A 26,210-nucleotide genomic window follows, 5' to 3' on the forward strand; every position below is an offset into this window, starting at 1 on the left:
TCCCAGCAGCTGATCCGATTAGGGGGCGCCATTACACGTGCAAACAGCTTTATTCATTCTGGGCCACATCCTGCCCTCCCAATCTCACACTGAATGATATCGCCCCAGAATCTGGCCCCAAATGAAACCGATGGAACTCTTCCAGGTATGCGAGTGAGGGTGGCACGATCTGGCTTAAGAATGGCTTAAGCTAAGCTATAAAAGTCGCTTATTTCAGAAGGAAACCGAGAGTAAATCTGATTGCTCCTGGGAGAGCCCCTGGATGACACCGCAGATGAGTACTTGTGGGGTAGATTACGCTTATGAGCCAACCTCCAGCACAGGCAATCTGCCTTGGGCAGCGGGCAGATCATGAAAGAAGGCACCATTCTCGTAGGCACAGAGGAACACCCAGGAACAACCTGCAGGTCAGTGCTACCAAAGGACCATAGCTTGGGAACACAGCTGCTCCTCTCTGTCGATAGGCCAGGCCCCCAGGCTTTCCCCAGCGTCTTTCATTCATTTGTGCCTCATCTTTCCAGCAGGCACCTGCTATTTGTAGAGCCAGCATGAGCAGGAGATCTGCTGGTTCATTGCGAGCGCTGGAAATGGCAGGAAGTGGGTTTAACCTCTCGGAGAGGGCAGATTAGCCTCTCCCCCACGCCAGCCCTGTGGACTCTTGGATGTATCCACAGACCTTCTTCTGAAAGAGCAAGGAGAGGACCCCAGGAAGTGGAATCAGAGTCACAGGAAGGCGACCTTCCATGGGCAAGCTCACTTCGGGCCTATTCCCTTTCTGCAACGCCAATAACATTTGGGGGAGACAGGCCTGCAGATTCTCAGAACGCTGCCTTTTGCTCCCCTCTCATGTGAAGGGACCAGACCCTCCCTCCAAGCTAACTGACCTCCAGCCAACTGACCTCCAGCCGAGTCTGGGAGGCATGTTCTCTTTGTGGTGGCTGATCACACTGCCCTAGTGCTGACCCCTCAGCCAGCTGAGATCCAGAGGGGTGCAACAGGGCTCCTAAGGAGTCAGCACCTGAGAGGAGGAGACACCCATAGCCAGCAGGCAGCGTCTCCTTGCTGTCCTGGAGGTGTCTTGGCAGCCTCCAGAGCCCTGCTCCTTCTCAGGAGGAGAGTCAGCATCAGGGCTCGTCCAGGGTCACTGCCCTGGGGAGCAGAGGATGGCGAGGGCGGCCATTGGTGCTTACGAGCCGGTGCTGTGCAGAGAGCGACAGGACCATTCTGCCGCTGTCAACCTGCCTGCCTTAGCAAGGAGATGATATTTTCCAGCAGGTGGGGCAGGGTGATTGCCCTCTGCTTGTCCTTGCTGTGTCACAACTTGTCCCCGAAATGCCTGGGGATGGGGAGGGAAGGCGCTGGGCGTTTGTGCCTCAGTGAGTAGTGTAAGAAGGGGAACCAATGCACAGGAGAGCTGTCATCCCCCTCGGCTCCCCCACATCCCTTTCACACCTGCAGGGGTCAGTCGCTGCCTTTCCTCTTTCCACCCCACCCCAGTTACGTCAGCTGAGGCCAGCTGGAGGGTGAGTGGTTTGTTCTCTTGCCTGTGCTAGTGAGACGCCATAATTGGCACAATGCCATGGGGAGAGCAGGGGCTGTCCTTAGAGCTGGACTGTGCTCGCTGCCTCCAGTGCAGGCTGGAGCATCTGCAGCGATAAATAAGCTGCACGCTTAATGAGCCTTCGTCACCAGGGGATGCTCCAGCCTGGGAGCAAGGCAAGTGCCGTCTTAGAGCTGCTCGTGGGCGCCAACCTATTCCTAGGGCTGGATTTAAGTTTCTTTCGAGGGGTCGGGGTGATGTTCAGCATTCGTGAAAGTCAGAGACTCACGTTACTAGCTAGAGCCAAGATGGCAGAGGCCAGCACTGGGCGAGCTTCATCTTTGCCAGAGCCCCTGTCCTGACCTGCAGCTCCTGCTAGTCCAGCCTTGGGCTCCCCCTCGCCACCCAGCTCTGCCAGTGCCCCTCAATCCTGACTTCCAGTCCTGCCGGCCCCTGCCCCCCACTGCTTTCCCAGTGTACCTCAGGCTTGGCCTGCAGCCCACCCAGCTAATCCTGTGTGCACTGTGCCCTCAGTGCATGCTAAGCCGTGTCCAGATATTGCCATGGGTTGGGGGTGATTTCTGCATTTCTGCTGCTGTGCTCCTATCCCAACCTCTGCCTCGCGATCGCTGTTTGTTAGTTGCAGCCCTGGCCCCCTCCATCAGCTTCATTAGCTTATTAATTTTCTCTTCACGGGACGTGTGGCATGTTTTAGAGGCAGCCAGGAAAGAGCCATGATTGGCTGGTTGTAACAGAGAGCTGGGGAATTAACATGTCCTTCTTGAGTTGGGCTGGGAGTGGCTTCCACTTGTATTTTCCTAGCGGTCTCTGGCTTGTGTTGCCACGTCTATTCCTTTACAAAGGCAGAGTGCCCCCATCATATCCTGGACCTGGTTCTTAGCTCCACCTCTGGGCTGGCTTCCTTTGTTTCAGCTGCTCAGAAAAGGAGCTTTTAAATCCCCTTCCTTGCTGAATTCTTTGTAGACCTACACCAAACCCAGTGCTTCATTGGCCATGGGATTAAGGGATCAAGATGACCATGCAGTGCTGCATCTGTTGGCCCAGGACACTGGCTTTGTAATGCAGCATGCTGCCACCAGTGAGGCAAATGGTGCTGCTTCCTTTCCGGAGACAGTGCTGCACTAGCTTTCTGGTCCCCCTTTCTGCGCTTGGCTGGGATAAGCAGCCAAGGACCTGATATCAGGCCTGCTTCAAGTGTCTCAAATGCATGAGTGATTGCAGCTGCAATCAAAGGGAGCCTTCAGGTGAAGATCTGTGCATTGAGGGGAACAACAGCCAAGCCTGCGTTATCTGGAGTTCTGTTTATATCTCCCCTCCTGGCAGCCTTCCTCGATGCCAGAGTGACATGGTTAGGAGCAAGGACAAAACCTTGGAAATCAGATGAGCATCTTATCCCCTGGGCTTGTGATAATCATCAGGCCCGAGCCCCAGCCAGAGCGTGTCCTTGTGCTTTGCCGCGCTGTCAGATGGGTCTGCGGCACCAGCCAGGCCCGGCAGAAAGCTAACTCTCAACCAGTTGGCGTTTGCAAATGTAAGCGGGGGAATAGTCCCGCTATTGTGGGGAACTTTCCTGGCTTCTGCACTACCCCGGTGAAGTGGGCTAGTGAAAGGATCTGAGTCCTCGCTCTCACTTCCTTTACCCAGTGGCCTCCCTGTCCTTGAGGACTGCCCTTACACTCTCCTATCTGGCAGAATCCTCATAACCCCAACAAGGCTGGGCCCAGGATTCTTGGTGGGGTCAACCCCCAAAGCTGCTGTGGTCACCTAGGACAGGGGCTAGAGTGTCCCCACTCTGGGGTACTCTCTCTGCACTGGGCACTTCTCTGACCCATTGACCATTACATACAAGTTAAAGCAAATACACGTTATTTAATCAACAATTAATTTTAAAAAGAATAAGGGGATATGGGAAAGGTGAAAGGAAACACATCACCCCGTTCTGTGGCAGGGAACATCACAAACAGTGTCTCTGGAATGTCAGGGCCGTTCACAGTCTGTTCCTTGTAAGTCCCAGGCCTTCATCTCAGGCCCTGGCTGTGCTGCAGGGATACTGTGGGTTGGACACTTGCTCTGGTGGTGGCCACACGCTCTCAGGCTCTAATGGTGGGACCCTTCTTCCCAGTGTCGCCCCCGCCCTGTCAGGATTATGATCCAAGCCTGGCCTGCAGAGCCTCTTGGCTGAGGCGTCTCCCGGTGCTGGGCCCGCTGCCCAGGGTCCCGCTCGGTCTCCCCAGCTGCTCACCGCACCCAGCTCCAGACTGCTCCAGCCCCAGCTCCACCCCTCGGTCTCTGCACTGCTGCTGCTGCTCTGCCTCCAGCTCCCTGGGCTGCTTCTTTGGCCCCTCTGCCTCTGGTTGCTGCAGCTTTGCTCCCAGGACAGGTCTGCTCTGCAGGCTGCTTCTGTGACTCTGCTCCCAGCACTGACCTGCTTCCGGGGCTGCTTTTCTGGCCCCTCTGGCTCTGGCTGCTGCAGCTCTCCTCCCAGGGCAAGTCTGCTCTCTTTGGGCTGTGCCTCCGGCTTTGGGGCTGCAGCTCTGCTCCCAGGACAGGGTCTGCTCTCTCTGGGCCGCTTTTCTGGTCCCTCTGGATCTGGCATGGCTCTGCTCCCCAGCTTAGCTCGGGCCCCTGCTTTCTCCTTAGCTTGGCCCCACTCTGTCTGACCCAGGCAATTCCAGCTCACACAGAGGACGGGACACCCCCCCCCCCGGCCTCCTGACTCCCTGATTAGCCTGCCCGCCCTGTCATTCACGCTGACCTGGAGCATTGGCCTCTCCCCATTGTTCCTGGGGACTATCAGTCTCAGGGTCCTGATTTCCCATAGACCCGTTCCCTTTTAGTACTGGGAGCTAGCCAACCAAAATACCCCCACGGAACGTTAGTAAGGGGGCAACAGTCCCCTTACACAAAGCAGGCACTCCAGTTTCTCGAGGCATGTTGGAGCAGGGGAGGAATGATGGAGGAGACAGGCTTCAAACGCCAGCCAAATTGCCCTGGAAGCCGTTCTCCGTGTCACACTGCAGATTGCCCAGCAGCAAATGGTGTGCACCACTAGAGTAGTGGGGAAAGCAGTGCTGCCTGCTCCGGTCTGTGAAGGGTCAGCTGGAAAGCTTCACAAGGGTCTGCTACCGAACAGCTCAGTGCTGCGCCACCATGGCTGCAGCCTGCCTCACTCCCCTGCCACGCCCTTCTCTCTGCTTCCCTCTGCCACTGAGCAAGATGCACACGAGGAACGTGGCTCCGGTATGCTATCTGTGAGGTTAGGGGTCCACTGGGAGCTTCTCTTTAATACGTCTGTGGGCCGGATTCATTCCTGGTGTAACTTCATCTCAGTCAGTAATCTATTTGGCTGATGCATCCAGTGGTGTCAATGGGCCACGCCCGGAACTCAGCGTCAAAGGTCAGCGCGGATGGCTCTCTCTCTGGATGGAATGAGAGCTTTGGCCTCGCAAATCCCAGGACGTCATGGCCATGCCGGCAAGGAGGAGGAGGTTGAGTTCTTCTGGCACTTGCAGGGCTCTTCTGGTTTTTTTTTTCAGACAGAGAAGCTCCAAGCTGGATAACTCAGGCCAGGGCTACACTGCAGACGTGTCAGTCAGGAGCATGACGAGGTGTCACCCTGACTGACAGAGCCTTGTCAGCAGGAACCTTAAGTGCAGAAACAGCTATATTGGCAATGCTGCGCTTTTACCAGGATAGCTTATTTCGCTGGGGGCAGCGTTTGCCTGAACTATGCTGGCAAAAGAGCTCCTTGTGTAGACATGACCTCAGCGCACTGGCTGGGGTAATTAGAGCCATGGGTGCCGAAGGGAGGAGCAGTTCACCAGGGAGCAGCAGGTGCTGCTGTGGGTGCAAAGTTCAAGCTTACAGGGGCACACTCAAGTACTCTAGGCCCAAAACTGAGGTCTTGCAAAAACCAAGATTCAGTTAAAATGGCTTTTTATTTTTTTTGAGATGTAGCCTTCCCCCACCATTGCACGCCAGATGGGAGCAAGGCTTGGAAACTGACTAGTGACACTCATGAAATTGACCAGCCTATTCCTTGTCCCAAGCTGCGTGAAATGCCCAGAGCAACCAATCAGCAGGCGTGGTAAAAAGAAAATGGGAAATCAAAGCAGTTTTCAGCTGGAATAGCCTTCTGCGCTGGTTATAACGTGGGAGGGAATCAGGAGCAGGGGTTGTAGTAGGAAGAAAGCCTGAGACATAAGCCCTTGTATCAGAGGCGTGGTATGAGGTAGGGCCTGCTCACAGAATTCAGCAAGAACAGAATTCTGATATTGTAGAAATACACTTTCCTAAGAAATGCTAGTCACAGAGTACCCACGCAAACACTTCCCGATATCAAGTGGTACAAGAACATCCCAATACCAAGGATGGTACAAAAACATTCCCCAAGGATAACAGAAACACACTAGCCACTTCTAAAAGATACGGTCAGGATGACGGTATGTAATAGAGATGTTTTGACTGAACCAACATGTACAAGGTGATGGGTGATAACTAGCGCCTTCAGGGGGTAGTAACTAACTATGTCAAAGGAGCAGTACGAACTTGTTAGTATTGGGGTATAAAGATGTATCTCAGAGGGATTATCTTTGTCTGGCCTTAGGGAGGAAAGTCCCGCCATTCACTGAGCTAGTCCATTGTATACATTGCATACATGTATTAGTGATCCGGTAGAGCCTGTGAGATACTAGTATCATGCTTTGTTGACAATAAACCTGGCTGGGTGCCTTAGTCCCTTAATGGATCTTGTGGTCATTGGGTGGTTCACTCAAGGTCTGCCATGCCAGCTGTCTGGGAGGGAGGAAGGCACAGTTTGGACCTGAGCTGATCCCCAGTGGGAGCTGATTGCTTGTTCTGGGGAGAAGGCACCAACAGCCCTAGGAGCAAGAGCAGTGTGCTGACCTTGTACCTGACAGAGCAGATGGCCAGCCCCTGTCTGATGAGGAGGAAGACCCCAGGCGCACTGGCCAGCTTTTGGACCTCGATGAGCACAGGGAGCCTACGGCCTTACTGCCAGAAGACAGCAGTCTCTCTCCAGTCCGTAGAGAAGGAGCCTCATGTCCTGGAGGCACTGGTCAAAGGGGGCTGCCAGGAATCCCAGCCAGAGAGGTTAGGGAGGGCAGGGGACTGCTTCTACCTGGTGCAGCTGCCAGCTGTGTCTGATGACTGTCACAGTGCCAGATGGTGGCACTTGGAGCCGGTGCCTGCTGGCAGGACTGAGCCCAGTGGAATCAGAGTCAGACTGGACTCTGGAAGGGCAGTAGTTCGGGAAGGCAAGGAAGGGGCTCCCTGTGTGCCAGGCTGGATTGGAAACTGGAGGAAGTACTTGTCTCTAGCCGGGTATCGAGGGGGCCAGATTTAAGTGTCGAGGAGACCAGAAGATCCCGTTCCAGGGCAATGGAGTGAACAGAGGTCCAGGAAATGGCATCGTAGCAGAAGAGGGGAAGTGGTCCTGAGGAATTAAGGGCCCAGGATCAGTGTAGAATGTAGAGTGGGCGTGGCTCCCCTCTCTCCCAGCCAATCAGCAGGAGCTCTCTGGAGGAAGTTGCTATATAGCCTGTCTCCACGGGGCTGAGCTCCAGAAAGGGTTTGGACTGGCAGCTATGTGTGGGGCAGACTGGCACAGAGGAGGAGCTTGATGTGGGGCAGAAGAACCAGGGCTGTGGATGAACTTTTTTCTTATGGACTTTATTCCGGGGACTCACTGGGGATTGTTTGAACCTTTTCTGTTGTTAAACCTGCCTCGGGTGGGGTGCCACTAGTCCCAAGAATGTGGGGAGTGCTTATGGGGCCGACAGGAGGGCGCTTACGGGGGTAGGATGGTTGCAGGGTGACCCCTGGCCACAAGCTGATGCTCAGTAAGCAGCCACCCCAGTACGCTGCCCATGGACATTTCCTATGCAGTCTGGACTCTTCCCAGGCATGCATCTTCCCGCTGGAATGCCAATGTCTGGGGCTGCCTGGGCAGAGAGTTAAACCCTGGAATAGAGCTGGAGCAGCCTTCTGTGTGGAGCTGTTACTCCTGGATTCCTCCTCTCCACCCTCTGCCTGCAGGATCCATCCAGGGACCTTTCAGGCATGTATGCCTGAGTTCCAAGAGTGCACCGCTTATGCATATGGGGAAAGGGATCCTGTGTGGGGCCTCAGAAGCCTGTCTCTTGGCATCCAGACCGGATCAGACCTGTGCTCCTTCAGTAACCCGCACCAGATGCTTCAGAGGAAGATGTGAGACAATCTCCCCTCCACCCCCAGTGAGTCTCCATGCCCTCCACTAGGCAGAAACTGGCTTACACCCTACCCCTGGTTCTGCCCTCGTCTCTGATGATGTTGTATGACCTAGCCCTGCAGGCCGCGGGTCATCCAGTCTGCAAGTAAAGCCATGGTCAAGGGGAGAATTTCAGAGGCACAAAGGGGAGTTAGGCACCCAATTGTGAATGAGATCCAGATGCTAAACTGCTCTTTGGGCCTTTGAAAACCTGCCCCAAGGTTGCAGCATCTTCCTGGTAGGGGCTGCTGCATTTGGGCAAGGAGGGAATTCCGCTAGCATGTGGAGAATTGACACGTAGAGCCCAAAGCAATGACTGCTGCTGTCTGGCGGTGGGGTGAGGACATACATGCTGCTTTCCTGCTACCTGGTATCGACAGGGCACTGCTGGCTGGGCTGGGATTGTCATTGACATTAGCTGGGAGGAAGCTCACACTTCTGAGAATGGCAGGAGACAATATGGGGAATGTCAGGTTGCCAGTGTCCCAGTTGAGCAGTGGTTTGGGTACTGCCATGAAGGATTCGATCAATGCTCTGAAAAACAGTGTTAAGAGGGAAGCTCTGACAATGGTAAACTAGACTGCGTTCACTTGAGAGGTCGAACTGTAGTGAGGCAGGAAGGCCGGCACATAGGGCTGCCAGGACTGTTCCATTTGTGAAAGCCGTTGTGTTTGAAAGGAGGAGAAAAATTGATACTGATGTGAAATATCTCTTTTTGAAAGCAAAAGCCCCAGCTAGCAAAGGGACCGGAGCCAAGACTATTCATCTCCGCAAGGAAGGGAAGAAATCAAGGCCGACAGGAATTCCTCGAGCATCACTGTTCACGAGGAATGTATCAAAGGATAGGATACCCCAGTGATGGGCACAGTAGAGAACCCCCAGGGGAGCTACAGGACACTTCTGAATATCTAGCCAAAAAGACCTTGTTAGTGGGGAAAAAAACCTTTATTTTTTTGAGCAAAATCTAAATGTTTTTAGCTTTTAATTTCCATTGAAATTTTCAGGTGTTTTCAACAAAATAATGTTCCCTTTTGGGGGGATTTTCCCCTCTTCCTTCCTTTCCCCACCCCCTTTTCCAATTGGAAAACAGAGAGAAGAAGAAGAAAAAACAAAAACTGGGAAATATTCAGTTTTCATTTTGCTGAAAAAGCCACATATATCGAACAAAGTGAAGAATGTTCCTTTAGTTGCAGATTTGTTGTGGGAAATGGACAGTTTTTTTCTACTAGTTCTGTATGTCAGCCAGGAGCTTGCATCTCTTTCCCCCGTGTCCCCTGGGGCAGATCTTCCTTCCACATGCTAACATGCTCTTCCCAAGCCATGCAGCGGATCAAACTGGCAGCTCTGCTGAAGCAGCTAGCAGCGTCCAGGGTGGATCTCTCTTCCAATCACTTCTCTTATCGTTTTCCCCAGGATGATCTCTGCTACCGCAATCAGCCTGTCTCATATGGGCTCAGAGATCTGTACTTCAGTCTGGGAACAGGCAGAATGGGACAGGCATCAAGCTGCTTTTCGAGGAGAATTCGCTCCTCTCCAGACAGCTCAGGAGCACATCTGGGTTCTCTTTTCTTTAGCTGGTATTTAAGCGTGGCTGTGGTAGTTTCGTTGAAGGGGGTGCAGAATCTGATGAAGAGGTGGGCCCAGCCCCTTCTACACACCAGCTCCTCACCTCAGTCCCTGGAAAAATCATGGAGCAGGTCCTCAAGGAAACCATTTTGAAGCACTTGGAGGAGAGGAAGGTGATCAGGAACAGTCAACATGGATTCACCAAGGGCAAGTCATGCCTGACCAACCTGATTGCCTTCTATGAGGAGATAACTGGCTCTGTGGATATGGGGAAAGTGGTGGATGTGATATACCTTGACTAGCAAAGCTTTTGATACGGTCTCCCACAGTATTCTTGCCAGCAAGTTAAACAAGTATGGATTGGATGAATGGACTGTAACAGGTATCAGCAACCTTTGGCACGCAGCCCATCAGGGAAATCCACTGGCGGGCCGGGACGGTTTGTTTACCTGCAGCATCTGCAGGTTCAGCCAATCGCAGCTCCCACTGGCCACAGTTCGCCGTTCCAAGCCAATGGGGGCTGCGGGAAGCGGCGGCCAGCATGTCCCTCGTCCCGCTCTGCTTCCTTGCCCCTTGCTGGCCATTGTGCTGAGATCTGCATCCCTACATGCCACAGGGTGTTGCTCAGCTCTCAGGCCTGCATCTCGGCTCTGATCTTCCCCTGTCCCTGCATGCATGGAGTTCTCCAGAGACCCCTGCATTGGGCCAGCAAGACATCGGAGCCCAGCCCCGCGCTGCTGCTCCGAAAGGAGAATTTTTGCCTCTTCACAGGTTAAATCTCCTTCTAAACAACAACAGGTCCCTTCGTTCAGTTTCCTTGCCAAGGATACAGCAGAATGCCTCGGCAAGGGAGAGGGAAGTGGAGTGTGAAAGAGAGCCAGTGTGTTCCAGCTCCAGCAGTGGGGAATTTACTGTCTCTCCACCATAATTAAATATTGTTTGCATTGCTTATTGACAGAGCGCTAAGCCACACTCTGTTTTAATTTGTTCTTTGATAGTCGCCTTTTGCTGCTAATTGATTTTCAGGGTGGTTTTTATTTTTTGTCTGATTTAATACCTGCGGTGCCACTGAAAACAGAGAGGCAAGGTGACACGGAGCTGAGGAGCGAGCCAGGAACTGGCTTGTCCTCGCACACAGCCAGCTTCCCTCTTCATCTCCACCTGCACGAGTTGATACACAAAGCTCCAAGCTCGTCTCTGGGGAACAGGAGAAGCTGGAGGGATCTGATAGCTGCTCCATCGCCACTGCGGGGATGGAGGAGAAATTGGCATTAGGTAGCTCACAGTTACTCCAGTCTCAGCCTCTTCCAGCAAGGGTACACTGTAGGAAATAGCACAGGAGCGTTGGCTGTGCGGGGAGCGCCCAGCTATGCCTGCCCTGACTTCTCCCAGTAGGAGGTGCTGTAGGAATGGGAGAGGAACTTAGACTGTAGGGAGCTGCCAGCCACTCCATTCCCAATAGGAGGCACTTTGGGGGATAATGTTCTCCCAGCTTCTCCCAGCAGAGGGCACTGTAAGGAATGGGATGTGGGCTGAGTCACTGCAGAAAATTATGCCGGTTGACTGTGTCTGGGGAACTTGTTCCTGGCGTTCCTCAGACACCAGCGGCCATGGTAATATGAAGTGTTGTGATGTTGATAGTGCCTTCCATCTCAGAGGAGCCCAAGGCTCTTTACGAACGCGGTGCATGCAGCCTGACTGAAATGCTGACGCTTCTGGGGTGACAGGGAAACAAAGGTCACAGAGCGCAATGGCTGGGGGGAGGGGAAGGGAAATATCCTCCAAGACAGGAGGGCAAACCCCCTCCTCTTCCAAAAAGTGCCATGGGAGCCGTAACGTCCACGCAGAAAGAAGCAGAAAGAAGCCATGGATCTGATTGTGTCAGCAGAGCTTAGTGGCTACACCACTACCCATTGTGTGGACTCCGCACCTGGAAAACCAGCCCCTGTGGTCTCTAAGGACTGACCCAAAAGAGAGACGCGCTCTTGGCACGAACCGCCTGGAGCCAACCCTATAGGATAACACCCTGCTCAGAGCTGAAGCTGGGCCCCCGGGGCTTCGACCTGCCTTTTCTGGGGAGAGCACCGGGTTTCTTTCTAAGCCCCGTGCCTCGAATGCTCTGGCCAGGGCTCTTTGGGTCTGTGCCTCCAGATGTGATTAGGAGGTGGGCAGTGAGGGGTTAAATTTAATCACCGCACTAGAGCTGGAATTGCTTAGCACCCCTGAGTATGTGATCGCTTTGCCTGGCTGGTCTCCACACCATGCGCTGGGGCTGGCGGGTGATAGGGCTGGTGAGCCAGCCAGCCCCTGGGTTACAGCTGCACAGTCCCATGCCAACTCGAGCATTCTGACATGCCCGGGTGCCTGCATCTGCCCCACGCAGTGCTGATGTGTGGCGTGGTTCTGGCTGCCAGACCACCATGGGATCTCGCTGCACTTGGGCAGCCCTGGGCTAAGCGCTACCCCCACTCAGCCCTCCCGCCGCTCGCTCTGCCTGTCCCAGGTTGGGCGGTGTGTTGACAAGCTGTGTTCTGTTCCCTTCCCAGGACGATCCAGAGGGAGAAGAGATTGAAAGGGAGAAGTCCAACTCCTTGAAGCTGGAGTTTACCGAAGATGTGAACTTCAAAACCAAGGTTAACTATTCGTATGCCGCCGTGCAGATCCCTACGGACATCTACAAAGGCTGTGAGTGCCGCTTTCTCCTCAATTTCTAGGGACAATTCTGATCGCCTAGGTTGACCCCTGTATAACGTAGGTCAGAGAGCTCCACCCTGTAATTTCCTATCCAGTCAATAACTCCTGACTGAGCCAGAGCATGTCTTTTAGAGAGAGCCCCCCGACCTGGGTGTAAAGATCTCGAAGGAAGGACGGAGGGCTGCACTCATGTGTTAGCTCTCCTCTCTCTATTACTGTCTTTGTGCAACTCATGGTTTATGAAAAATAACGCAGAGCCTGTAACTACCGGAGTCTGGGGGCTCGACAGGCTGACGTAAATGTAGAGCTGTTGAGCCCCTGCATGAACATCCCATCAATGCAGTTCCATGGCGTGGCCTGTGGAAGACGGAGTATGTACCTTTCCCTGGCAAAGCGTGCTACAGTGAGTGACCCCACCCCCCTGTTCAAGGGAGCTGGGATTGTAGCAGAGATGGGTCTGACCCCAAAGACTCCCCAACCTAGGGGAGGTCCCATCTGCCTCCGGCCATTGAAGCACCGAGGCATAGCCTTGGACGATTAGCGGCACTGCACCAAAACCACTCTGTCGCTTTGCCCTGGGGTTCTGTCACCCCCACTGCTCTGTGATGGGAGGCTGCTTGGTACCTCTCTGTCTCCCTCTGTAAGCCGCACTTCTGCTGGAGAGTTTCCCCAAACTGACGCTGGGTGGGCAGTTCTCTTCCCAGCAGAACGGTAGGTAAATAGATCCCCAATCGCCACTCACAATGGTGCAGCTGGTTTCTCCCAGATCACGCTGAGAATGTCAGCCGCCCAGCCTGATGGCTCAGATGAAGCCGTGGGATTGTGTGTGCTGGCCCTAGTGTCACTGCCACTGGTCTGAGGCTGCTCTCCCCTGGTCTCCGTCTCGCTGTCAAACAGCAGCCCTGGCCCATGTCCGGTTTGTGAGCTCAGCGTCAAACAACCACCTGATCTAGTAAGAGGGGGGCCAAGCGCCGGGAGCTCCTGTTGCCGGACATACCTGTAGCTTGCGGAACTTGCTGCAGCTGACACACACTGGCTCGGTTCCTAAGGGGGCAGGGGAATTGGAAGGCCAAGGGTGGGATGGGACCCTCAGCAGACCCCATCTCTCCTGTCTCAACTTTGCTGGATTGTAAAGAGAGGGAGGCAGCAGTTCATTCTCTGCCATGGGACTGATGGATAGAATCATAGAATATCAGGGTTAGAAGGGGTCATCTAGTCCAACCCCCTGCTCAAAGCAGGGCCAATCCCCAATTTTTGCCCCAGATCCGTAATGGCCCCCTCAAGGATTGAACTCACAACCCCTGGGTTTAGCAGGCCAATGCTCAAACCACTGAGCTGTCCCTCCCCCCAGCTGGCTTCACATACTGGGAAAGGGAATGTGTCACCCTGCTGCCCTGGAATCTGGCCCACCTTCGCTGCCACTTGGTCCTCTGGAGCTCTCCGTCCTCCTCATCCAGTGCTAATGCGCAGACAGGTGCTTGGTGGGTGAGAGGGGACCACCTCCCTCCGCAGCATTAGGGACTGGCTTCAGTGAAAAGCAAGGCAGTGGAGTGGCTGGACCAGCAGTGTGTCCGGTGTTGCAGACTGGCCTTGGGCCTTGTCATGAGTGGTTAGAGGTGGAGAGTTCTCACACTTGGTCTGCCTGGGCATCACTGTCTTCTGATGAACCCTGGTGTCAGATGGGAAAGAAGCGTGGGGAACGCGTGCATAGAAGCCCCATGTGTATTGCCGCTCAGTACAGCTGCCTATCTGGAGCCCAGTTAGCGCTCAGTCCCTGCGTGGCTGCCGAGCAACCCTCCTTCTTTCTCATGAGCCCTGCTTTTAAGGCCAGCTCCCTGTCCTGTAACTAGTCCCACTGGGTGGAGGTAGGTGCTACAGATAGCACCTCCCCAGTCCTTAGCCTAAGCCAGAGCCCCTCGTGACATTTACCAGAAGAGTCCCTTGCCCCTCTGTAAGTCCCAGAGGATGGCTCAGTCACACCACCTCCTCCTGACAACAGCTGGGACGAACCCTCCCCACTGGGCAGAGCATTCTGACACTGTTCATTGTGGGGTCTCTTGCGCTTAACAAAGCATCAGGTCTAGGTACCAGCCTTAGATGGCTCGTTGGTCTGAGCCGATACCGTGATCCCCTGTGACAGAGACAGAGACAAGTCCATATGAGCTAATGGAGAGAAATGCATTAATTCCAAGGCTCCCAGGTGATGGGATGTGTTGCAGAGGAGGTTGTGGTGTCCCCATCACCTGAGATGTTTGAGGCTGGATTTGACCCCGCTGCCCGGGATGTGCAGTGAGGTTGGCATCTTCATCCAGGAGCCAGGTAGGCATTCCGCACAATGGCTAAGCTGCGTTGGAGGAACAACGTGGTTTGGTGCTGGCTCCTAATGTTGTTGACATGGTCCAGAGAGGCATTGCTCTGAACCAGCTAGAGTGATGCTCCTTGCAGCACAGCCGACTGCAGTCAGCAGATTCAAGCAGCACCCGAGGCAGTTAGATTCACTAGTGGCCCAGGAGGAGTTGGCGCCAAGTTAACTAGCCCTGGGGTAGAGTCAGGGAGCTGTCAAATAGCAAAGGGATGAGTATGAATTCCCATAGACTGACCCACTGCAGGTCTTGGGGCTTGAGGGCCTTGTAGGAGAGTCTTCTGCATTGTGAGTGAGAAGGAGATTGGGGTCGGCTACCTGCTACCTGCACTGGCTTGCAGAAAATGAAAGCCGTGCTGCATTGATGCAAGGAGGACTGTCTCGCCAAGATCCCTTCCCATCCAGAGGATGAGGTCTTCCATCTCTGTGTTGTCTCCCTGCTTTGGCTGATCGTTGGGAGCAGCCCTCGGCTTTCCCCAGAAATGAGCAAAACTTGCCAACCATCATGTTGTCTTTGGGCCTTGAAAATAACGAGGACAAAGCCAGAGCCTGCTGAGTTCTAAAGCTGTCCGATACACCAGAGTCCGCCCATGCTCCTGCCCCATCACCAGGGAACCTGGAAAGCAGAGCAGGGCCCGCAAGCCGTGATTCTTGCTCACTACGTCCTACGCACTGGCAGTGCAAATCACCTGCGCCCAGCTGGAGTCCTGCATCAAAGGCTCAGGGGTTCTCTGGCTCCCCATTGCTAATCACAGCGCATATACTTGTGCTTCATTGTTATGGGGAACTTTGTGCTTGTGAACATGAAGGGACCTGATGGTGCTGGATGGAGCCAAGCACGGATATACATGTGTGCAGTACGTACCCACCAGGGAGCTGCCAAGAGTTCCCTTCCAGTGTGCCCCAGGGAGCTTGCACATCCACCGAGCCTGTTTGAGGGAGCTGGCCAGACTCCCTACTTTGGATACACCGGGAACCTTTGTCTAGTGGCTGGTCCACCATAGACATTGATAAGTCAGCGACAGCCAGCCACAGAGGGCCTTAGTCCTTTAGCACAAGGGGCTGAGGCTGATGCTTTTTAGAGGCGGGAGGGATAGCTCAATGGTTTGAGCAGTGGCCTGCTAAACCCAAGGTGGTGAGTTCAAGCCTTGAGGGGGCCATTTAGAGATCTGGAGCAAAAATTGGAGATTGGTCCTGCTTTGAGCAGGGGGCTGGACTAGATGACCTTCTGAGGTCCCTTCTAACCCTGTGATATTCTATGATGTGAAGGTCCTGGGTTCAAACCTCACTGTTGACCCAAGCAAGGTCACTGTTTACACGTTCGCTAGGAAAACTCACACTCCTTCTCCCAGCCTAGGAGTACAGAAGCAGGGAGCCCAGACGCAGCTTCCTAGATCACACAGACACACACACAAACTCCCCCATGAGGCTCGCCTCCACTTCCAAATCACCATCTTGCCTGTGATTGGAGCCTAGCTCACATCACCTTATTTAGCCTCACTTTCCATCATGTGCTGATATACACTCGTTAGCGGCATGTACATACGCAGGAGCACATCCTTGGAACCATTTCATCGCATCGGCATCAGTGGATTAGAAATTGCAATTAGTTTTATTACCCAGCTAGCACAGGCCAAGCAGCTAATGAAGCAAATCATGAGATCGGGGAAGGGGGGGGGAGCATGGGACGGGTGAACAGGATGAAATATTCATGATTTCCAACCCCCCGCTCTTCAGCTGGCACAATTGCTAATGTCCTGCCAAAGCCACATAAATCACCATGCTCGGCTATGGAAGGAAATCAGGCTGGAGATTAACTCACTCCGGGGAGTTGGAGCCTATTTGGAGAAATAATGGCCAGGCGGGGATGGCGGGGGCAGAGGAGTGGGGGCAGAATTGAGTAGCTCTGTGGGGAAGAATGTTGCTTCTTTGGAAATAGCCATTGCAAAAATGAGCCAAAGCAACGTTCTGGTGCATGGAAATAGCTGCCAAGTGTGGTGGAGTCAGGGTGGAGTCCTGGCATGCACCATGGCGGGAAGGAAGGGGGCTTGTAGCAAAAGCACTGGGCACCATGTGACATGGTGGCCACCCTCTTGGGACACACGCTGGAGATTAAACTGGTGTTCTCCAGAGCTAAAAGCATGAGTGGCTACAGCTTAAGCTAAAGAGCTTCAGTAAACGGGCGCTCTGATAGACATCTGACCTCCATGAATTGGGCACAGAGCAGGACGCTTGGGGTTACACAGACCCATTCACGATCTCTGTTCACGGAGCCGTGCAGTTTGACTTGAGCCGAGACTCGACACATGGGTGAGAGGAACAATGGGAGAGAAGGGAAGAGGGGCAGGGATCCTCAACCTGGGGGTTGTGGCCCCGACCCTGCCCTGCATCCTCACCCTGTATCGCTTTCTGTTACTTCCATGTCCTTGCTGGCATAGGCAGCTCCTCTCCAGCTAACATCACTAATGGGGGGCTCCCCCCACCTTCCTGACCCCAAAGGTGTTACCGGGCACAGAACTAACCCTGGCCTGGCAGAGCCCTCTCCTCCCCAGATGGCCCGTGCCTTGCCATGGAGGGATTCCTGTGCTCCGCAGGGCTCTCTGCCTCTGGAGTCCTCGGGAAGGAGGTCAGATCCGAGTCAGGCTGGATTCATGGTGAGAATATGATCTCCTGAGAGCAGGTATCCAGCACTTTATGCCAGTCTGGAAACTCTGTGTTCACCTCATCCACCCGGGGAGCCTGGGCCTACGTGTTTCTGAACGTCGAATGAGCCCAGATTGTGATACAAAGGCTCCCTCATGTATGAGAGACTGGGCTGAGATCTGGGGCAACTTGCTTTTTTAGCCAAGAGATCTCAGCCTGGTGCCCTGGCCAGACTCCCCTTTCTGCTCCCTAATCCTCCCCGCCCCAGTTTCAACCACACAATGGTCCTAATCTGTTCTGAAATGGGGCACTAAACAGCTGTCCTCTCCCATGCCAGAGGTGGGTGCTTTTCAGTGGTGGGTGGGTGGCTCCTGTAGCTATGATAGTTCCAAGGCAGCAGACATCGTAGTATGTAAGCACCAGTGCCAAGGGCCACAGATAGAGCCATGTTCTGGTTTGCCCTGTGCGGATGGGATGCCAGGAGCCTTCCTTCTGCCACATGCTCCCTGGTGGCAAGGCCAGGGATTGTTTGGGGCAGCAGCAGTGCTTGGCTCATCAAAGGAGCAGGACAGGTGGTCAGTGCACCTCTTCCAGCACGAGGAAATGGGGTGGAGGGAACAGATGTCAGGTCCTGCTGCAGACTCTAGCTGCTGTGCACTCCTGGCCTAGGCACGGAGGTTTGGAAAGCACTGGGGATGCTTGGGAATGGGAAGAGCCATGGATAGACGTGGCTGTTTGGAGAGCCTGACAGAATATATTACAGTTTCAGTCCTGGAGCCTGCGTCCCCAGCTTTGGAAGGAGTCCCTTGGTGCTGGATGCTCTGTTTCCTGTGGTGTGGCCGTGGAGGATTAACAGAGTTCTGCTAAGGGAGCAAAACTGAGAATGCGCAGTAAGCACGGCCCTGTGGGGGCAGATTAAGGCCACTTGGGCTGGGCAGAGCAGAAGCAAAGGTAATACCGGTTAACGGCAGGGGACTCAGAGGAGAGGGCAGAACCCAGCTGAAGGATGATGTGTGAGCAGAGCAGTCTGGATGTGTGGAATGGGTGTACGTGCCAGCGAGGGTGAGGCCTGGGTACCAAAGCAGGAAAGGAGAGTTTAGTTGGACTCTCAGGAGATCTTTCTGCTGGCAAGAACTACAAGGCTGTGGCATCAATTCCCCGAGGGACCAGGCTGTGGAAACAGCCTTTTAAATATGAACTGAATAACGCACACTACACTCGGGGGACGACTTCTGTGCTTGCTGCTGCAGGGGAGGAATGAGACGGTACCTGACAGGGCACCTCTGATTTGTATGAGCTTGGCAGCCTGGCTTCTGGAGCAATCCACGCACCTGCCCTGCACCATGAGAGCGGCTTTCAGGTGCATTGGAGAAGCAACCTTTGTGTTCTGGGGAGAGAGGAAAAGTGAGGATCTTAGAGTGCCCTCTGCTGGCTGTCCAGTGCAGCATCCTCACTAGTGACTGCCGAGAGGGCCATGCAGACCCCTTCAGAAGAGGGGTGTTGTTGTGGAAGGAAGAGACTGGGATTGGGGGCTGATCCAGCCAGAAGCTTGTGAGGGGTGAGTCCTGGAGGAGGAGCTAACTGTGCTGTGCTCAGGAGCTGGGTGGGCAGTGGGGCTGGAAAGGACGGATGGGGCTTGAGGAAAAAAGAAGAGCTGTCTGGTTAAGGCAATAGCGAGTTTTAAGTGTGCTGGCATGTTCTTTGTGCAATGGGACACCCTAGTCAGACCTGTCTTGAGAAAGCTGCCCTTGGACTCTTCATGAGCAACTGGTGCTTCCATCTGCTTACAAACAAGGTTGTGTGTAAGTACCATTATGTATTGAATGAGAAATAACTGCCTGGATCCAGAGGTGGTTCCCAGCCTGCTCCGAATGGTCCCAGCCTGGGGAAAATTCAGCTCCGGACTTCACTCTGGGTTTTCAGCCAGGGCCCAGCCCTCATGACAGCAGAGCTCCAAAATTCCCCATGGTGGGAGGTGCGCACTGTCGTTGCTGCTCCTAGGAGGACTGTAGAGGGGAGCAGTGGGCAGACCCTTCTCCTGCAGAGATCCACAGCCCGGGGGGGGATCACTGTGACTTCTCTGATGTGACGCTCTAGCCGTCAGATTAAAGGACAGTTTTGCAATGGTCACCTGTAGCGGTGCAAGACCCATCGCCATGGCACCGCCTGCTGGCCATTCTGGAATTAGCTCAAGTCCTTCCACAGGGCGTCCTCCTCCAGTGGTGTCTCGCTCGCTGTTACTTCCGCTTTGCTGTCTCCACCAGTCTGTGACCCATATCGTTCCCCGGACTGCAGTGTCCTCTTCTGGGCACAGCCCTCCGGCTGTGCCCCACGCTGTTATCTCTCCCACTTTCAGGGGAACTGGCAATCTATAGTCCAGCCACTCATCTCCGTGGCCCTCTGCAGTCACCAGTTTAGTCCCTCGCTCTGGGGCAAACTGCAGTCTGTGTTAGCCACTTGCCTCAGGGCAAGTGGGGGCAGCCCTAGCACGTTATCTGCCCTTCCTCCAGGGCCTCAGTCTGGCAGCAGTCAGACTGAAGCTCCTTCTGTTCTGCTACCCTGCCCAGCATTGCTCTAGCCATGATGCTTCTAGGCAGCAAAGCCTTCTCCCTGGCAGGCCAGGGAGAGACCCCCTCTGCTCTCTTGAGCAGCCCTTTATGTATGGCCCCTGTTGGCCCTGATTGGCCGCTGCAACAAGCCACCTCCCGATTGGCTCGCTTAGTGAGCCCTCCTCTAATCGGAAGGTTCTGCATAGGCTCCCTCTGGCCTGTTTCAACCCTTCCCCCCTGTGTGGACCGGCCACCCCACCACAGCACCATAGACCTGGGGGGAATATTGGAAGGCACGAGTGAGATCTGAAATCGTGATGCACAGATACATTACCCTGTGTCAAAATGCACAGATTCCCACCAGAATAGTAAATTGGAGCTTTGGATAGAATAGGCCGAAGAACCACAAGAAACAAGTTTGCTTTCAATTTGGAGAAAGATTTCCTGAGCACTCCTTTCCTGCCCAGTCCTGCTGCTCACAAACTCAGAACAGTTGCTCCAGCAACCAAAGAGTTAAAAGGGTGGAGCAGGGTCAAAATAAGGCTTTGAGGCTGACCCTGCAGGCCCCTGATCAGTGCCTCCATAAGTATATTAAAACGGGAGGAGCAGCTGCTCCAGGGAACTGCGGTAATTAGAAACAATCAGCACTGCCTCATTCGTTGTAAATTTCATTTTTCTTCTTTTTCCAAAGCCCATTTACGAGCCCCGGTGCCTGGCGTTTCTCTGTGATGGAAAGTGAGTTCACAGGAAAAGGATCAGAGCCTGGAGAACTTTCTTCCTGCTGTTTATTTAGTGTTAATTTAAAAAAAAGAGAGCCAGGGTTGCATGTCCAGGGCATGCACTTGACAACCGGATCGCCTTTAACTCACCAGGGAAGCATGGCTCTCCCAGTCGAGCTGCCCAGCCAGCAGTGAAGGTGGGCAGCCAGATGCAGTCACAGCCCTGCGCAGTCGTGCTTTGGGTACCCACATGAAACGGTTGGCCAGTGGGGTTTGCCATGTGGGGAACCGAACCCCAGTGCTACACCGGCCCCTCCCCACCGGGGAAGGAGGGTGCCAAGCCCTGGATAGAGACTGGACATGGGGCATCCAGTGGGTGGGACGTCCCCCCTAGTACAGTCTGCTTAGGGAACCCTCTGCCTGGCCCCATCGCTGGCGTCATTTCCCCTGAGTAGCTTCCAGCCCAATACAGTGGAGTCCCCCACGCCCATGCACGCAACACGATTTAGGGGGAGCAGCCAGTGGCAGCGTCTCCCGAGGACCAGCACCCTCCAGGGATGAGGTCCAGCCCTGGCCAGGGAGCTCTGTAGAGAGAAGGCTGGAAACAGAGGGGAAAGGGGCCCTTGGCTGGGGCACGAACAGGTCAATGCTACATGGAGAATTCCAGCCTCTCACTTCCCCTCTGTAAAATGGGAGTATTATTAGGGTCTGATCCTGTGAAAGGGACATCTCGAGCATTGATCATGGGTGTTAGGGGGACCTCGTCTGTCTCTAGCCAGCCCCATGAAGTCCACGTGGCAGCTGCCAGGTTCAAGGAAGGACAAGGAGGCGGCGATGGGCAGGGAAGCATTGATTCCCAGCATTTAGGGGGTCCGGATGCAACAGCTCTCCCTGGGGATGTTGGAGGTTTGGCTGGCTGTCAGGGAGTGAGTGGGATTGAGAGGCACAAGCGGTGCCCCTTGGCTTGCCAGCTCCCCAGCCCTGTCCCATGCCAGTCTGGCACAGAAGCACCAGAGGGGCACTATCGCTGGCGGGCACGTTAATTAATACACGGAATGAAACACCCTCCACAGTCACCCGTCACTACACACACAAATTACATTTTACATGTTTTTTATTTACTGTGTCACTTGTAATTAAATCCCTAATCGCTTGCTAGAGGACGTGGCCTGGTCCTGCCTGTCTGGAGGTGGGGGGAGGTGGGGGGAGGGCGCCTGGAAGGGTCCGATCCAGCCTCAGTATCGGGGGATGGGAGAATCACCAGGGGCAGTGCTGGGGAAGGAGAGAGAGAAATGGGGATTTGGAGCGTGTTTGAGCAGGGAAGGAGTCCTGGATGGACCTGGTCCCCTGATTCAGTCCCATTAATAAGAAACAAGAGGCTCCAGCAGAGAATCCAGCAGGAGTGGGACAGCAGAGAGAAAGAGGCATCTGTGAGCCCCTCACACGGGGAATTTCCCTCGGCTGGCAGGATCAGGCCCTCTGCTCGCCCACTCCCCTAATTCTGGCAGGGGATAATAATGGAGTAGTTTGGCTGTGGTGAAGGAGACCCGCGTACTGTCCGTTTACACACAACCCAAAGCGACCTGCCCCAATCTCTCTCTGAAGTGCAAAGGGGCCATTCAGGCAAAACAGGGTGGGGGAATGAGCAGGGTCCAGCTAGGATCCAACCACGTCACCATCAAGAGACTAGCAGCCTTCACATGCAAAGCCCAGCGCCTGGATGACACTCTCCCTGGTGATCAGGTTCAGCATAGCAAGGGAAGCTTTCTGCACGCATCAGCCTGGCTTGGGGAGTTGCCTGAGTCTTTGGCAAAAGTATTTGGCACTCGGCACAAGAAAAGATTTTTCCAAGGGACACATCTGTGTCTCTCCCCAACACCCCACCTGTATGGAGCTTTGGCCATGAAGTCGCTCTGGGGAATACTTGTATGTGCTGGAAAGCCTTGGAATGACTCATGGGTGTTAAGGCTACAGGACAGGTTTTATTCTAAGCCTCTGGTTTTGGTGACTTACAATTTTCTGAAATTTTCTTCCTTCAGGCTGGAATTTTCCAACCGTGGTCTCTGCCCCCAAAGTGATCTTTGTTTAAAGTTTGAGCACAACTCATTCATCTATTTTTGAAAGGGTTTAAAGAGGAAAAATACACACATTTGCCATTTCAGAACCAAAAAAACCCCCGTTGCATTCTCTTTTTGAACTGCTCTGCAGCAGAATCATCAGGGGGGTAGAAAGTTGAAATTTGGGAGAGAAGTAGCCCTCTCTTGGAAGTGCTTTAAAATGTTCTGAAGAAACTTAGTTTTGTGTTCACCCATGGAAAATCAAACCTCATGCATACGTGGGACATTTTGTTTGGTGTTTTCTTGCTGAGCACATAACTGTATAGCTAAGGTTCCATTGTACATCCTGAGTGGCCCTCTCAGCTACATATGCTACTGCTTAATCTCCTAAATTACTACAGTCATACCGAACCCACTTTCCAAATGCATCAGTGAAAAACACGGGCAGCTGCTGCTTTCCCCACCAAAAAATGCCTCCAAGCAGCCAAGGGAGCCATGCACTGCGCTGAGACTCAGGAGGGTTGGTGTTTCTGAGGCAAATTCAACCTGATAAAAGGAAATATACTCTTTCACACAACATGCAGTTAGACTACGGAACTCATTGCCACAAGAAGTCACCATGGCCAAGAACTTAGCAAGATTCCAAAGGGGGTTGGACACTTATATGGAGATCAAGGCTATCCAGATCTATCATAGTTAATGAGAACAAAAATGATGGAAGGGAGATTAAACCTCAGGCTTCAAGGTTTACTCCAATCTCTAACTATTAGAGACCAGAATGAGGCCTATGGGTGGGGTGGGGTGGGGTGGGCAGTTTATCCCACATCTGCTACCGGGGGGCTCTGTCACTTCCCTCTGAAGCATCAGGCCCTGGCCGCTGTCACAGACGGAATGTGGGCTGGATGGACCATGGGTCTGGGCCAGTCTGGCAATGCAAGTGTCCTTTTCCCTCTGCTGAGTGGCCTAAATAACTCTGCACTTCACAGCTCTTATTTAGCAAAGCCTCATGCCACTCCTCCAAGAGGTTAGGCCAGTACCATTGCCACCGTCTGTGAGATGGGGTCAGAAAGGCACGGAGAGGTTGAGAGCACTGCACAGAAAGCAAACTTCCCTCCCTCTCGGGCCATGTCTACACTACAAAATTACATCAGTACGCAGCCATCACAGTAATCACATTGCTTCTGTGCGCGCTTGGCTCCTTGTGTTGGCGCTGTGTGTCCTCACCAGGAGCACGTGTATCGACTGCATTGTCAACGTGGGGCATTGTGGGACTGCTCATGGAAGCCAGTATCAGCTGACATAAGCAATGCAGAGTCTACACTCATACTCTGTGCCACGTGGGAAGGTGGTGTTACTAAACTGGTGTCGTGGGAGCCAGATTTAAGTGAAGACACTTTCACAGCTAGGTTGATGCGAGGCAGCTTACATCGACCTAACCCTATAGTGGAGACTGGGCCTGGGTGTGTCTACATAGCAAAGAAAAATCCACGGCACCGAGCCTCAGAGGTCAATTGACTCAGGCTTGTGGGGCTCAGACTGACAGGCTGAAAACAATTGCATAGACCTTCCCTGCTCACCGGGTTACAAAGCCCGGGCTCCAGCCCAAGCAGGAATGTCTATGCTGCTATTTGTCGCCTCACAGCCTGAGCCCTGCAAGACCTGGGCTCTGAGACTCGGTCCCGCGAGTTTTTCTTTGTGGACAGAACCTCTGTCCTGGCTCTGATGCCTTCTCCCATCCATGGGTGGGCAGGACAGACATCGAGGAGAGATCGGTAAGGGGTCAGAGTGGGGGAGAGCTTGAGAACAGCCATTTCTGTCAAGAGACAAGTTGCTTTAAGAAGAAAGCAAGAGAGAAAGCATGCAGAGGAGCTGGCATTGTTGGTTCAGGCTTGAAATATCTCCTCTCCCTGGAGCAGTTGGTTCCCTTCTCAGCAGGACTGTCTCAGACGTTTATCTTCAAGGCCCCGTGCAGTGCATTGTATTATGTTGTTATGTTGTTATACAGCGAATCCCTGATGGTTGTGTGGGTGGGTGATGGTGAGCCCATAGTGCAGTGCACGAGAGCAAAGATTTGCTCAGGAGACATATAAAATTCCCCCCCTGCCCTTTTGTGCAGGAATCCTGTGTGTTGGTTGACTTCTGCTCTCCTCCCCAGAGTCTGCTGCATTTCCACAGTGCCCTGCGTGTATAATGCAGATATCACTTTGCAGGAATAAAAATCATTATACAAATGTAAAATATCATGGTACCTGCTGCTTGTATCAACAAATTCTATTGGGATATCTGCGTTACTGGGACATGCCCAGGGAAACTGGTTTAGCCAAATGCCAGCAAATGGTAATGACTGCCACAGTATTGGCACAAAAGCAGTTAGTGCAGAGTAGTTTAACAGTGAGTAACCAGGTGTTAAATTGGGTATGAAATGCTAAACGCTGACCAAGATCTCAATCCAGGTCACCTGGGTTCTTGCGGCCTGGGAGAAGGCTGGCAGCGCTCCACTGGGGTCTAGCCAAATAGTTTAAATGACAGAATTTACATGTTGTATTTGCTGATTGTTGTGAAAGCCAGGAGAGCTTCCGAGACCTGCAGACGGGAGCTTCTGCTGCTATTTTTTTTTTATTTTATTTTTTACTTTTTCCCTTTCATATTGAACAGAGGAGACAACTAGGAAATTCCAAACAAAAGTCTTCTGTTAAGGACATGTTTGGGTTGCATGTTTAGACCCTCAGAAGTCAAACAATGCTGAAGTTAGTTACTGTGGACCCTTAACTCTGCCCCTTTGCCTGTATCCATTAGGATGCAGCCTTTAATTACACAGTCACAGCCTGTTTCCCAAATAATACCATTGCCCTTTAACCCCAGCAGTTATCCAAAGTTCCGAACCTTGCAGGGGTGGTTCCATTCGGACAAACAATCAGTGATACAAGTCAGGGACATTCCTGGAGCAATCTCGTATGTTTACCAAGAATGGTCACAGTTCTGTTCCCTGACCTCAGCAGCAAGCCGCTTCCTTGCTCAGAACTCCCCGGATCTGCCTCTCCAACGAGCGCTGTGTCTGCTTCCTCTCAGGGTCTCCCTCACAACTTCCCTTGGCTGCCTGCCTCCAACACCCACAGCTTGCAACTAGCATCACCCTGTTAATCTACCTATAATAATCATGGTCTCTAGCTCTTATCTAGACTTTTCATCAGCAGATCTCAAAGCGCTTTACAAAGGGAGGTCAGGATCATAACAGATGGGAAAAGTGAGGTGAGTTGATTTGCCCAAAGTCACCCAGCAGGTCAGTGGCACAGCCAGGACTAGAACCTGGGTCTTCTGAGTACCTGCCTGGCTTAGCTCTGACCCGCCGTCCATCATAGTGCTTTGTCTCATCACCTCCATTGTCTTCAGCTGTTTTGACTACAGAAAGAGGCTTGCTTTCTCCTTCTGTTGATTATCTTTAGACCCAAGACCCATCGCATGGCAGCCATTTGCAAATACCTTTCAGTACAACAATGCATCATGCAATTTTTTCTACAAGCGTAGATACCCACGTGTTGTATCTTTTGGTCCGGCTCAGTGCACTATTGTTACATGTTTGTGCACTGTTTAGCACAATGCAGCCCCAACCACATTCCAGATGTTTATTAACAATACTGTAACAAGAAGAAGAAGCTAATAGTGAATGGAGATTCCTTGTTTTTCTCGTGAGGTCTTGTGTGTACTGATCTATCTTGGGTACCATATCAAGCTGTGGTGGTTGATGCCCACAACTAAATGAGGTGGGTATGAAATGTAACAGTTTCCCATGA

The 26,210-nt window shown here is 53.2% G+C and overlaps 1 protein-coding gene across 6 annotated transcripts in view; it reads left to right on the forward strand.

Annotated features, from left to right (window-relative positions):
* The window catches only part of CACNA2D2 (calcium voltage-gated channel auxiliary subunit alpha2delta 2), a 587,011-nt gene that overhangs the window by 435,095 nt on the left and 125,706 nt on the right, over window positions 1-26,210 (forward strand). For all 6 annotated transcript variants that reach the window (XM_073352554.1, XM_073352555.1, XM_073352560.1 and 3 more), the window contains one exon: window positions 11,942-12,080. In XM_073352554.1, the coding sequence (XP_073208655.1) occupies window positions 11,942-12,080 (139 nt within the window). The remainder of the gene's footprint in view (window positions 1-11,941; window positions 12,081-26,210) is intronic.

The sequence above is a fragment of the Lepidochelys kempii genome, chromosome 7 (assembly GCF_965140265.1).
Source record: "Lepidochelys kempii isolate rLepKem1 chromosome 7, rLepKem1.hap2, whole genome shotgun sequence".
In the NCBI taxonomy this organism is placed as follows: domain Eukaryota; kingdom Metazoa; phylum Chordata; order Testudines; family Cheloniidae; genus Lepidochelys; species Lepidochelys kempii.